Raw genomic sequence first — 13,903 nt, forward strand, 5'->3', positions numbered from 1 at the left:
CAGTTTCCAAATGGGAGATGCTAAAAGGTGACCCAATACAAGGGCTCACTGTGCAGGCATTGGGTAGTTAGGTCAGGGGGGGTTGGGAGGGGTGGGTAAGTGTACACTGTGCAGGCATTGGGTAGTTAGGTCGGGGGAAGGTGTGAGAAGGGTGGGTAAGTGTACACTGTACAGGCATTGGGTAGTTAGGTCGGGGGAAGGTGTGAGAAGGGTGGGTAAGTGTACACTGTACAGGCATTGGGTAGTTAGGTCAGGGGAAGGTGTGAGAAGGGTGGGTAAGTGTACACTGTACAGGCATTGGGTAGTTAGGTCGGGGGGGGGGGGGTTGGGAAGGGTGGGTAAGTGTACACTGTGCAAGCATTGGGTAGTTAGGTCGGGGGGGTGGGAGGGGTGGGTAAGTGTACACTGTGCAGGCATTGGGTAGTTAGGTCAGGGGGGGTTGGGAGGGGTGGTTAAGTGTACACTGTACAGGCATTGGGTAGTTAGGTCAGGGGGGTTGGGAAGGGGTGGGTAAGTGTACACTGTACAGGCATTGGGTAATTAGGTCTAGGTCGGGGGGGGGGGTTGGGAAGGGTGGGTAAGTGTACACTGTGCAGGCATTGGGTAATTAGGTCTAGGTCGGGGGGGGGGTTGGGAAGGGTGGGTAAGTGTACACTGTGCAGGCATTGGGTAGTTAGGTCAGGGGGGGTTGGGAAGGGTGGGTAAGTGTACACTGTGCAGGCATTGGGTAGTTAGGTCAGGGGGGGTTGGGAAAGGTGGGTAAGTGTACATTTATACAGAGTTTCTCTGCTCAGTCAGTAGTATAAGCCCCTCTTTGATGTCACGGCTCGAGTTTCAGCAGAAACGTCTATTACAGCCTGGGGGTGTGTTCTATTCATAAAAAACTGGGGGTGTGTCCCACAGCAACCAATCAGATTCCAGTTGTCATGTTCTTGTGCAGGTTAGATTAGAGATAATAAATGGCGGACCACTTCCAGGAAATATCAGAGGAAGAGGAGAACTTGCAGTGGTTGGAACTAGGATGAGGACAAGGGACCCAACATGGCTACCTTCTTATTAATCTTTGAAAAATAATGTTACTTGTTAGCCAGTTTAATATAAAATATTACCAAGTGAACCATTTAAATAAAAAAAATGCATTTTAATTTAATTTAAAATTTTATTTTAATTTAAAAAAATATTGCATTCGAATATTTTCATATCATCCACTTGCAGCCAGCAGGTGCTGCACTCGAGTCAGTCATCTAGAACTCCTTTTGATCTCTTGCTATCGAGAACAAACAGCTGAATCATTAAAGGGGAAGTCCACCTTTCTGAATAGGACACAGCTGTACTTGGGGTGTAATATGTTCAGCGAGCGCCCCCTCCCCCTGTGACAAAGGGCGGGCAATCTTCCTCCCCACACCCGCTGTCACAATTTGATGTGGGGCTCCGCCCACGCGGCCGCATCATTCATTCACAGATTCCTGTGATTGAATGGACTACAACTACCATGATCCATTGCGGCAGACGGCTTGTAGTTCTCCATGGGAGAACTAGAGGGAGCCGGTAGACATCCTCGTAGTCCAATGACCTTCCTGCTCTCTCAAGTAACGGCCTGTCCATCGGAGGTACGGGCAGGCCGCTCTCCAGCAGGATCCTGGCATTGCACCCGCAATCTGCTGATCGCCAGTGCCACGCTCTGCAGGCTCCATACAAAAAAAATAAATGCATTTTTTTTTCCAAAAGGTGAACCTATCCTTTAAGTGGGGACACACCTTCCCCACACTCCATCTCACATGGCCAATAGAAATTAAGATCCAAAGTGAGTGACCAATGCTGGACTTTCTTCTTTTTTTTCAAAGCCCAGAATGATCTGTGAGCTCTGTACCCAGGGCTATCTTTAATATTGATTGGACACTGGGCAAACATTTTCTTGGCGCCCCCCCCCTCAACCCCAATACACTTCTCCTCTACTTATAGGTAGCGCAGGCTGAAGGGACAGCTGCTTTGGGCCCCACAACAATGATGGGGCCCGGAACAGCTGCCCCTTTTGCCCTGCATTTAAAACAACCCTGACTGTACCGCGAAAGCATTCTGTAGTAAATGTTAATTTGCAAAAAAACAATAAAATAAATGTATTATATAATAGGAGTTGAACCTTTTTAAAAAAAAAAAAAAAAACCACAAACCTACATTTATTTTTTTTCTCTTTTTTTTTTACTCTGCCTCTGGACTTCATATTTAACAGATTTCTCAGCTGCAGGGGAAGACTGACAAGTCAATTCTGATTGGTCGCTTTTGTCCAAAACACCTTTCTCCTTTATAAATGAGTGGTCAGTATTTTTTTTTTACAATGTCCAGTGTAACCCGGTATAAACAGAGGATAGTAATAGTAGTCGTCTTTCTGAATAGGACACGCTCGATTCCAAAAACGATCGTTGGCCGATCGTTACAAAATAACAAATACAGTAATAATTATAAGGCACTAAAACAATATATACAACATTTGTCCTCGGGGGGCTATTATTGCTTATTTCCAGTACTTCACATTGCTGGACAGTGATCCCATCCATAGGACTGCAGGTAAAGCAGGTGAAAGGTGCGTATCAATCGATGGCTTCATTCAGTTCAGTAGATACAATGGGGGGGTTGCTTTACTAAAGGCAAATAGGCTGTTCAGTTTGGAAGGGAAGTTGCACAGTGAAGGGAAATATTCCCTAAAGCCGGGGGTGTCAAACTCCATGTCATTGCAGGCCACATCAGCATTATGGTCGCCCTCAGGGCCGGTTGTACCTGTAAGCCTAGATGTCCCCCCGTCCCCCTTCCTTTCAATCAGGTGTCAAGATTTCCCCACCCTCCCTTACATTACAGTGCACCCCCCTTACTATGTGTTAAAGCTGGAGGTGGTGCTAGGAAGTAAAAAGTGCAGGGTCTGGAGGAGGACCAGAGGAGGGTTGGAGTCAGCTGTCGGCCTCTGCTGAATGCTGAGACCAGAGGGAGGTGGAGACAGTGGTGGCCGCTCCATACAGGGGCACAGCCCCCCTAATCCATGCACTCGGCCCCCTAATCTACATGCGGGGCGCCGGACGTATGGATTTCTATGGGTTCTTTTTTTTTTTTGAAGCACGTGATTAGAGCCTGAGGCTCTAATTGGCTTAAAAAAAGGGTGGGCTTGGGGCGCAGAGCAGTGCGCCCCTGATCCCACCCACTTGTGTGACAATAGTATTTATTTATACTATATATACAATATTTATTTATTGTTTTTAAGGTTGAACTAGATGGACTTGTGTCTTTTTTCAACCTATGTAACTATGTAATAGTGAATTAATATATTCACTATTGTCTTCCTCCTGGCCAATCAGGAAGCGGGTCTTAAGACCTGATTGGCCGAGAGGAGAAGCGGCTGTATTGGCCGGGAGCAGGGGGGGAGGCGCTGAGGGGGAGACGCAGGGGAAGGCCGCCGAAGCTGCCCGCAGTCTGTATGGGGTAAGTGCAGGGCTGATTGACGAACGAAGGATCGTTCGAGTGACGGGGGGGTTTGACCGAGCGATAGGGAAGGTGTGGGGGGTTTGACTCAATGTGCATGGCTGATTGACGAAGGAACGATCGACTGAGTGACGGAGGGGGATTGATCGAGCGACAGGGGAGGTGTGGGGGGTTTGACTCAACGTATGGGGGGGGTCAGGTGGTTTGTGTGCCGCTCCCCCCAAAAATTAGAGCACCAGCCACCACTGGGCGGGGACGAGGGGTTGCTGCAGCTGAACGGAGTAGCGCAGGATCTGGTGGAGGAGTTCTGTCCTCCTCCCTGCTGCCGACTTCTCTGAGGTGGGGGTGGCATAGACAAATCTCTTGACGGCTGAATTGAGAAGCAGAGGATCTTGTGGAGTTCTGTCCTCCCCTCTGCTGCTGAGACAAGGTGGGGGGGGTGGAGACGAGGGGGGGTGCCACAGCTGCAGGTTAGTTGCGAGGGCCAAATGAAATAATCTGGAGGGCCAGATTCGGCCCGCGGGCCTTGTGTTCAACATATGGGGCCTGGAGCAAAATTTCAGTTTGCAAAGAATACCCAATTGCTTGCAAGGAAAATAAATTTAAATACTTTTTGCTTGCACATGATTGGATGATGTTAGTCTGTTGGCAGGTGTAAGTGCCCTTTATTTGCTGCACCTCTTTTGGTGAGGGGCAAGAGTTGGTGCCCCTTTTATATGCCAGCTGTGGGTGGGGCCTAGGAGAGTTAGGGTACGGGAGCAGGACACCCCCCCACGATCAGCAAGATGTAGCACCATGCTGCCGGAAAGAGGGGGCTGAACTACCAGGGTGATCAGTGGAGGACACATTGGGGACATCTAGCAGGTCCTGTGGCTTGGTTTAGAATGGCTGTGGAGCCTAAGCGAAGCGTGCCCCATGTATGAGAACACACGACTGATGAAGGGGTCTTCTGTGGCTCTGAAATATTGCCTTATATGTTCTATATGACCATGAAAGGAAAGCTTTGGACCCTTCTTGAGGAATCTTTGGTGTGCTGGTGACATTTCTTCCCATGTTTGAGGAAGGTACACCCTACATGTGGCTCACCTGTGGAAGAGACTAATATCTGGGGAAGATGGCTGCATTGGCAACTGATGATATTGAGTGTTTTGCACTGTCGGGAAGTTGTGGAATGGAGGTAGGGTTCTTCACTAGAGCCTACCGTCAGAAAGTCATGATATAGACTGCTGTCATGAAGGAAGATGTACTGGTGAATGCGCCGGAGTTGTGCAGTAAAGTGGTAACATGCAACTGGACCGGACATTCTTTATTCCAGGTACCAGGCCAGGAATATGGAGGAGAAGAAGAAAGGTGTGACCACAGTATGGCGGAGTATCTCCTAAATAGAAGGAAGGTGACTATCCCATCCAAGAAGAAGAGGGGCAGGTCTGGAGTCAACATGGTGCCAACTGCCATCTAATGAGGGACCCTTACAAGTCCCCCATTCAATAAGCTCTGGGGAAATTTACCTGCCAAAATGTAACTTCCTTCGCAAAGCGAATGGCTTATTTGCCTTTAGTACATCAACCCCCAAAAGTCACAATGAAAAAAGTTATTTGCAGATCTAAGGCACAGACAGGCATTTCAATACAGTGTAGTAGTCTCCCAACAATGGACATCATGGAGCATAAATAGGTCAAAAGAATTCCAGGTTACAGTCCATGTTATATACAGTATGTGATATTCTGGTACATTAAATAACCAAAATGAACTGTATAGATGCTCCCAAGATCTGAGCATGAAGTCCGAGGTGGTTTAAGTGCATATCCAAGTCATGTTCTGTACATGGGGGCAAGGCAGTGGTGATGGTGGCAATTTGGAAACCGTTGATGTTGAATTCTGGTTCAGGTAGCTTAAAGCATATGATCAGTTGCCCAAAATATTTCTTTCCATCAAAGGTTTTCTGGCTGATTGTTCGATAGTGCCAAGCAACTTTGGTTGGAAAAATGTTGCAAGTGGGTATTCCCATGCCTTTAGTGCAGTGAGCATAATCAACACACTCATTGGGGTAGAGAGAGAGCTCATTGTGGAGGATTCCCTCACTCAGGACCCTAGGGATAGGAGGAGCTCATATTGAAGGATCTCTCCTTTGGGACCCTAGAAATAGGAGGAGCTCATTATGAAGGACCTCCTCACTCAGGACCCCAGAGATAGGAAGAGCTCTTTATAAAGGATCCCTCACTCGGGACCCCAGGGATAGGAGGAGCTCTTTATAAAGGATCCCTCACTCGGGACCCCAGGGATAGGAGGAGCTCTTTATAAAGGATCCCTCACTCGGGACCCAAGGGAGAGGAGGAGCTCATTATAAAGGATACCTCACTTGGGACAGGAGGAGCTCATTATGAAGGATACCCTCCTTCAAGATCCCAGGGATAAGAGGAGCTCATTATGAAGGATCCCCTCACTCGGGACCCAAGGGATAGGAGGAGCTCATTATGAAGGATCCCTTCAGTCGGGAGCCTAGGGATAGGAGGAGCCCATTATGAAGGATCCCTTCACTCAGGACCCCAGGGATAGGAGGAGCTCATTGTGAAGGATCCCCTCACTCAGGACCCCAGGGATAGGAGGAGCTCATTATGAAGGATTCCTCCTTCGGGACCCCAGGGATAGGAGGAGCTCATTATGAAGGATTCCTCCTTCGGGAACCCAGGAATAGGTGGAGCTCATCATGAAGGATCTTTCCTTAGGGACCCCGGGGATAGGAGGAGTTCATTATAGAGGATCCTTCACTCAGGACCCCGGGGATAGGAGGAGCTCATTATGAAGGATTCCTTACTCAGGTCCCCTTGGGATAGTGAGAGCTTATTATGAAGATCCCTCACTCAGGATGCCTTAGGATAGTAAGAGCTCGTTATGAAGGATACTTACTTCAGGATCTCAGGGATAGGAGGAACTCATTATGAAGGATCCCCTCTTTGGGACCCCATGGATAGAAGGAGCTCATTATCAAGGATCCCTCACTCGGGACCCCAAGTATAGCAAGAGCTCATTATGAAGAATCCCTCACTCAGGACCCCAGGGATAGGAGGAGATTTTTTATGGAGGATCCATCACTCAGGACCCCAGGGATAGAAAAATCTCTTTATAAAAGGTCCCTCACTTGGGACCCCAGGGATAAGAGGAGCTTACTATGAAGGATCCCCTTACTCAGGACCTGTTGAGGCATCAAAAATTTGGCACTTTCAAAATCAAATCTGAGATGAGGTTCTCAGTCACATGTTCCTGGTTTTATATCAAACGTTCCTCAGGAGGCACTTTCAAGACGCTGTCCATTTCTAGCCGGGCCCCCGCTACCTCCTGCTGGCTTGGGCTGTAGGTGCCTTCCGACTGTCTTCTCTTCCTCGCCGTCAACACCATAAAAATGACCACAATAATAAACAGAAGCACAACACCACAAGATACAGGGACCGCAACTCCCAGGAGTGGAAAGGGGAAGGCCGAAGCTGAATTGCTTTTCTGCAAAAAATGAAGATGATGTTACAAGATCTGCCCCACCGGTACTGGATGGATGCAGTAGTGAGGTAGAGGTTAGTAAGCCAGACATAGGCCGATTGCACAAATATTCTTATAAATATCTCAGCTTTTCGCCATCGACTGGTATTTCTTTATGGCAAATAACAAAAACTCAGCGTCAGTGATATTTTTTCAAAGCTGTGGTCCACAAAGTGCAGCATGGGAGCATCCAAAACAGCTGAAGAGTGCATTGTAATTAGAAGGTGAATAGAAACATGCATCAAGAAGGAAGAGAACAGTGAGCGGCCAGGACAAGGAAGAAATAGCATGCATTGTTACATACGTGACACAGAAACATGCAGATAGATCATATCAGACCAAATCTCATAGTACACGGAGGTTTAGGTTATTGTTTTGTTCAACATTCACATCACTGGGCAAATTCAATATGGCGGCAGCCCACCATTGGCAATCGGAGATGGTGGGGTTGAAAGGAGAAGATAATGTAAATGTTCCCTTTGAAAAGTGAACACTATTTAGAGTGTATGTATAGCCAAATTTTATTTTAGTATTGGATAGGGTAGGGCAGTGGTCCCCAAATCGTGTCCCAGGGGCTGGATGTGGCTCTTTGCTTGACTTTATCTGGTCCTTGGGGCGCTATTCCACCAACTGACACTAATGATGGGGCACCATTACCTCTACCAACTGCATTAAAGCCACTATTTCTCTCACTAGTCCTTCCACCGATACCAATGATGGGGCACTATTCCTCCCACTGATACCAATGATGGGACACTATTCCTCCCACTGATGCCAATGATGGGGCACTATTCCTCCCACTGATACCAATGATGGGACACTATTCTTCCCACTGATGCCAATGATGGGGCACTATTCCTCCCACTGATACCAATGATGGGACACTATTCCTCCCACTGATACCAATGATGGGACACTATTCCTCCCACTGATGCCAATGATGGGGCACTATTCCTCCCACTGATACCAATGATGGGACACTATTCTTCCCACTGATGCCAATGATGGGGCACTATTCCTCCCACTGATACCAATGATGGGACACTATTCCTCCCACTGATACCAATAATGGGACACTATTCCTCCGACTGATACCAATGATGGGACACTATTCCTCCGACTGATACCAATGATGGGACACTATTCCTCCAACTGATACCAACAATGGGACACTATTCCTCCAACTGATACCAGTGATGGGGCACTATTTTTCCCACTGATACCATTAAGGGCACCATTCTCCCACTAAAAAGAATGATGGGGCGTTATACCTCCCACGAATACCAATGATGGAGCACTATTCCTTCCACGAATACCAGTGATGGAGCACTATTCCTCCCACTGATACCAATGATGGGACACTATTTCTCCCACTGATACCAATGATTGAACACTATTCCACCAACTGATACCATTAAGGGCACCATTTCTCCCACTAAAAAGAATGATGGGGCGTTATACCTCCCACGAATACCAATGATGGAGCACTATTCTTCCCACTGATACCAATGATGGGGCACTATTCCCCCTACTGAAACCATTAAGGGCACTATTTCTCCCACTAATACCAATGATGGGGCACTATTTCTTCCACTGACACCAATGATGGGGCATTATTCTTCCCACTGATGCCAATGATGGGGCACTATTCCTTCTACTGACACCATTAATGGCACTATTTCTCCAACTAAAACCAATGATGAGACACTATTCCTTCCAATGATACCAATGATGGGGCACTATTCCTTCCACTGATACCAATGATGAGACACTATTCCTCCCACTGATACCAATGATGGGACACTATTCATCCCACTGATACCAATAATGGGGCATGATTCTTCCCACTGATACCAATGATGGGACACTATTCCTCCCACTGATACCAATGATTGAACACTATTCCTCCAACTGATACCAGTGATGGGGCACTATTCCTCCCACTGATACCATTAAGGGCACCATTTCTCCCACTAAAAAGAATGATGGGGCGTTATTCCTTCCACGAATACCAGTGATGGGACACTATTCCTCCCACTGATACCAATGATGGGGCACCATTTCCCCTACTGATACCATTAAAGGCACTATTTCTCCCACTAAAACTAATGATAGGGCATTATTCCTCCCACCGATACCAATAAAGGGGCATTATTCCTTCCACTGATACCAATGATGGGGCACCATTCCCCCTATTGACACCATTAGGGGCGTTATTTCTCCCACTAAAACAAATGATGGAACACTGATGCCGGGGCATTTCCTACACCCACCAACCACAGTCCAGCTCCCCTAAAGGTTGAAGGCCAGTAAATTGGCCTTTTGCTTAGAAAGTTTTGGAGACCCCTGGAGTATAGAATGGGTAAACCCCTGTAAGCTTAGATTTTTCTGTCTGTATCCCATTGGGGACATTTACCTTCACATCCTGTTCTATAAAATCAACAGGATGTAAGAGGAAATCTTAAACCAGATTATGTCAACAGAACAGTCTTTATTGGCTTCCGTTCATGACTGTTTTGCTTACTATTGTGACGGTGCGATTGGCCCACAGGTATCACATGGTACCTGGGCCAATTACAGCACCCTGTACCCATGTGATTAGCTGTAGCCAATCACAGACCATAATAGTAAATCAAGCTGTCATGAATGAAAGCCATTCATGACAGCTTGATTACTATTGCAATTTTCATTTATTTATTTTTAAATTTATTTTTGCAACTCCTAAGCCAAGTGCGAGTAATAACGGGATTTGCAATTCTGTCGTCTATAGAAATTTTACAAGATGCAATTTTTATATATTTATATCCGTTTTCATATTCTACCCTTAATGTCTATTTATCCTTCTTCTAACATTTCCTGCTACATACCTACCAATTTTTATTTATTTTTTTATTTTTTTACATCTTTATTTCACTTGGGGAGATTTCCGTTCATTTCCTGTCTTGTAGACAAAACAGGAAGTTAGAAAAAAATCTTCTGAAATGAAGAGGAAATTCCCTTCTTAGCCGTCACCAGAACCAGCGTCCCCCATTGGAATATTTTTTTTTCTCTGACAACCCTCAATTTTGTATGTTTTTTCCTGACTTTCAGCTCCATTGACAGTGGTCACCACCAGGACAAATAAAGAGAAAATCTCTCCAACCTAACAGGAGTTCTAACCCCATCAACACTCTATCCAAAGCTAAAAAGGAAAAAAATGTTTCGGCTTTTGATACACTTTAAATATCACATTTTTTTAAACATGTTTTTTTTTTTTTTCATTTAACTATACATAGCTTTTTCTATACCATTTTTTTTAACAGAATTTTGTTGTGCCAGATCTTCTTTTGTACCTCTGTTTAGTCACGAAGCTAACATTTTTTTTAGAAGGGATGAGAGCGCCACAAATCTAATACAAGTCCAGTAAGTTTTTATTGCACATATACCACCGGATTGGCGCAGGGCCAACGTGGTGCCCATTTTTAAAAAAGGGGTCAAAGTCTTTACCAAGTAACTATAGACATTTTTTTTTTGGGTTACCGTATATACTCGAGTATAAGCCGAGTTTTTCAGCACATTTTTTTTGTGCTGAAAATGCCCCCCTCGGCTTATACTCGAGTCAAGCACTTTTCTGCAGCAGAGAATGACATTTTCCGAACCGAATTTGGGGCCCCGTGTCTAGATGCCCCCCTAGCTGCAGCCAAAATTTGGGGTCTCTGAACCCAAAGGATCCCGAAATGACATTGCTGCAGATGGACACCATTGACCGACTTTAGGGCCCCGTATCTCGGGGCCACTTGGTGCTAGGAACCCCAAATTTGGTATGCAAACCCAGTGGAACTAGCACTACAACATATCAAAAGCTGGGGTTCCTAGATATGGGGAGATACGGGGCCCCAAAGTCAGTTCGGAAAATGTCAAGCACTTTTCTGCAGCAGAGAATTACATTTTCCAAACTGACTGTGGGGCCCCATATCTCATGGCCACTTAGTGCTAGAAACCCCAGCTTTGGATATGTTGCAGTGCTAGTTCCACTGGATTTGCACACCAAATGTGGGGTTCCTAGCACCAAGTGGCCCCAAGATACAGGGCCCCAAATTCGGTTCGGAAAATGTCATTCTCTGCTGCAGAAAAGTGCTTGACATTTTCCGAACCGAATTTGGGGCCCCGTATCTCTGCTAGGGACCCCAGCTTTGGATATGTTGCAGAGCTAGTTCCACTGGGTTTGCACACCAAATATGGGGTTCCTAGCACCAGGTGGCCCCGAGATACGGGGCCCCAAATGCGGTTTGGAAAATGTCATTCTCTGCTGCAGAAAAGTGCTTGACATTTTCCGAACTGAATTTGGGGCCCCGTATCTCGAGACCACTTGGTGCTAGGAAGCCCAGCTTTGGATATGTTGCAGTGCTGTTTCCACTGGGATTGCACACCAAATGTGGGGTTCCTAGCCCCAAGTGGCCCTGAGATACGGGGCCCCAACTTCAGTCAACTGTGTCCATCTGCAGCAATGTCATTTCAGGACCCTTTGGGTCCAGAGACCCCAAATTTTGGCTGCAGCTAGGGGGCATCTAGGAACCCTTAACTACCAAGCTTGAAGTTCAGGGGACCTATGGCTGCAAATGGGCACAGTGAGGCTGCAAATGGGCATTGTTGACCCTCTTCTCCACTTACAGTAGCTGCGCATTTCTCACCCTCGTCTTATACTCGAGTCAATACATTTCCCCAGTTTTTTTGTGGTATAATTAGGTGCCTCGGCTTTTATTCAGGTCGCCTTATACTCGAGTATATACGGTATTTATTAAAGCAAAAAGTACAAAATATTGTGTCTTTTTGAAAACTGTCGCACTTTTTTTGGTTTATAGCGCAAAAAATTAAAACCGCAGAGGTGATCAAATGCCACCAAAAGAAAGCTCTATTTGTGGGGGGGGGGGGGGGGAGCATGATTTTTGTTTGGGTACAGCGTCACACGACCGCGCAATTGTCAGTTAAAGCGACGCAGTGCCGCATCGCAAAAAATGGCCTGGTCAGGAGGGGATGCAAATCCTTCCGGGGCTGAAGTGGTTAACTGACAATTGCGCGGTCGTGCAGTGCTGTATCCACATAAAATTTGTGTAATTTTTTTTCCCCCACAAATAGAGCTTTCTTTTGGTGGTATTTGATCACCTCTGCGTTTTTTGCGCTATAAGGCTACTATCACATTGGGGCCGCAGCCGCATTGGTGGTAAAGCGCCGTTTGAGTGGTGCTTTTCGGCCGCTAGCAGGGCGCCATTCACCCCAAAGAAGGGGTTAAAAGCGCCTGTGTTGCGGTGCTTCCGAAACGCTTTTCAGACGCTTTGGAAGCGCTGCTCATTCATCGCAATGTGCAAGGGCGGCGGAGGAGCGTTGTATACGGCGCTCCCAAATCGCCCCAAAGACGCTGCTTCCAGGACTTTTTTCTAACGTCCCGCAAGCGCCCCCCCCCCCCCCCCCCCCCAGTGTGAAAGCACTCCGGCTTTCACATTCAGGTGGCATGGGAGGCAGTTTTCAGGCGATTTACATGCGCTATTTCTAGCGCTAAAATGCCTGAAAACCGCCTTCAGTGTGAAAGGGGTCTAAACAAAAAAGTCCGACAATTTTGAAAAAAAAAAAAAAAAGTTTTACTTTCTGCTATAAAACATATCCAATAAAAAGTTTAAAAAAAAAAAAAGAGTAAAAAAGTAAAAGTAAAAAAAAAAAATAAAAAAAAATAAAAATAAATCTAATTTCTTCATAAATTTAGGCCAATGTGTATTCTGCTACATGTTTTATGTAAAATAAATCCCAATAAGCGTATATTGATTGGTTTACGCAAAAGGAATTTTGGAGTTATGGAATTTTTATTTATGTATTTTTTTTTTTTTTAATACTAGTAATGTTGGCGATCGGCAACTTAAAAGATATCTAAAGGTTTGTTTAAAAAAAGAATTAAAATAAACTAATAACAAACATATCATACTTACCTCCTTCAGTTGGTTTTGCACAGAGTGGCCCCCAATCCTCCTCTTCTGGGGTTCCCTCAGCGGCGCTACTGGCTCCTCCTCTTCTCGCGTGCCCCGATGTAGAGCCGCTCTCCCTCGGGGCACCCCGTGCGGGCGCGCTCCTGTGTCCTGCTGCTGCGTTCCATTGACACAGACAACAGGACTCGGCCCCGCTCCCCCGGATTTGATTTGATTGACGGCAGCAGGAGCCAATGGCTGCACTGCTATCGATCTATCCAATCAGGACCCGAGACACCGTCTGGAGCTGGTGTGCTCATCCCCCTCGCTGGAAATATCGGGTTCAGGTAAGTAGAACGGGGGGCTCGGGGGGGGGGGCTGCTGCATCACAGGAGGCTTTTCACCTTAATGCATAGAATAAACCTCAAGGGTTTACAACCCTTTTAAAGCGGGAGTGCGATATTGCGGCGGACAATCTGACACTGTGTGGGGACTAGTGACACTAATACAGTGATCAGTGCAAGAAATATGCACTGTCACTGTACTAAAGACACTGGCTGGGAAGGGGGGGTTAAACGTCTAGGGCGCTCAACAGGTTAACTGTGTGCCTAGTCCATGGGGTGCTCAACCTGTGGCCCTTCCAGCTGTTGTGAAACTACAAGTCCCATCATGCCTCTGCCCTTGGGAGTCATGCTTTTAACTGTCAGCTTTGCATTGCCTCATGGGACTTGTAGTTCCGCAACAGGCTGAGCAGCCGTGGCAGTGTTTGTGTTTACTGTGTGCGCTGCTTTTACTAGGGGAAGTGATGGATTTTATTCCCAAAAATCCATCCCCCCCCCCCCCCCCCCCCCCCCCTGTCAGAACAGAACTCTGCCTTGTTCACATAGGGCCGCCCTGTAGCAGTCAATTTGCTATGGGGTGGTCTGGATGTGGTTAAATAAAGTTTAAAAAAAAAAAAATCGCAAAATGAA

The 13,903-nt window shown here is 46.5% G+C and overlaps 1 protein-coding gene across 1 annotated transcript in view; it reads right to left on the minus strand.

The window, feature by feature from the left end:
• Positions 1–2,150: 2,150 nt before the first annotated feature.
• Positions 2,151–13,903, minus strand: part of LOC141109035 (protein crumbs homolog 2-like) — a 107,685-nt gene continuing 95,932 nt past the window's right edge. Inside the window, exon 15 of the mRNA XM_073600989.1 lies at positions 2,151–6,963. Within this exon, the coding sequence (XP_073457090.1) occupies positions 6,736–6,963 (228 nt within the window). The 3' untranslated portion in view covers positions 2,151–6,735. The remainder of the gene's footprint in view (positions 6,964–13,903) is intronic.

Source organism: Aquarana catesbeiana, linkage group LG09 (genome assembly GCF_042186555.1).
Source record: "Aquarana catesbeiana isolate 2022-GZ linkage group LG09, ASM4218655v1, whole genome shotgun sequence".
NCBI lineage: Eukaryota > Metazoa > Chordata > Amphibia > Anura > Ranidae > Aquarana > Aquarana catesbeiana.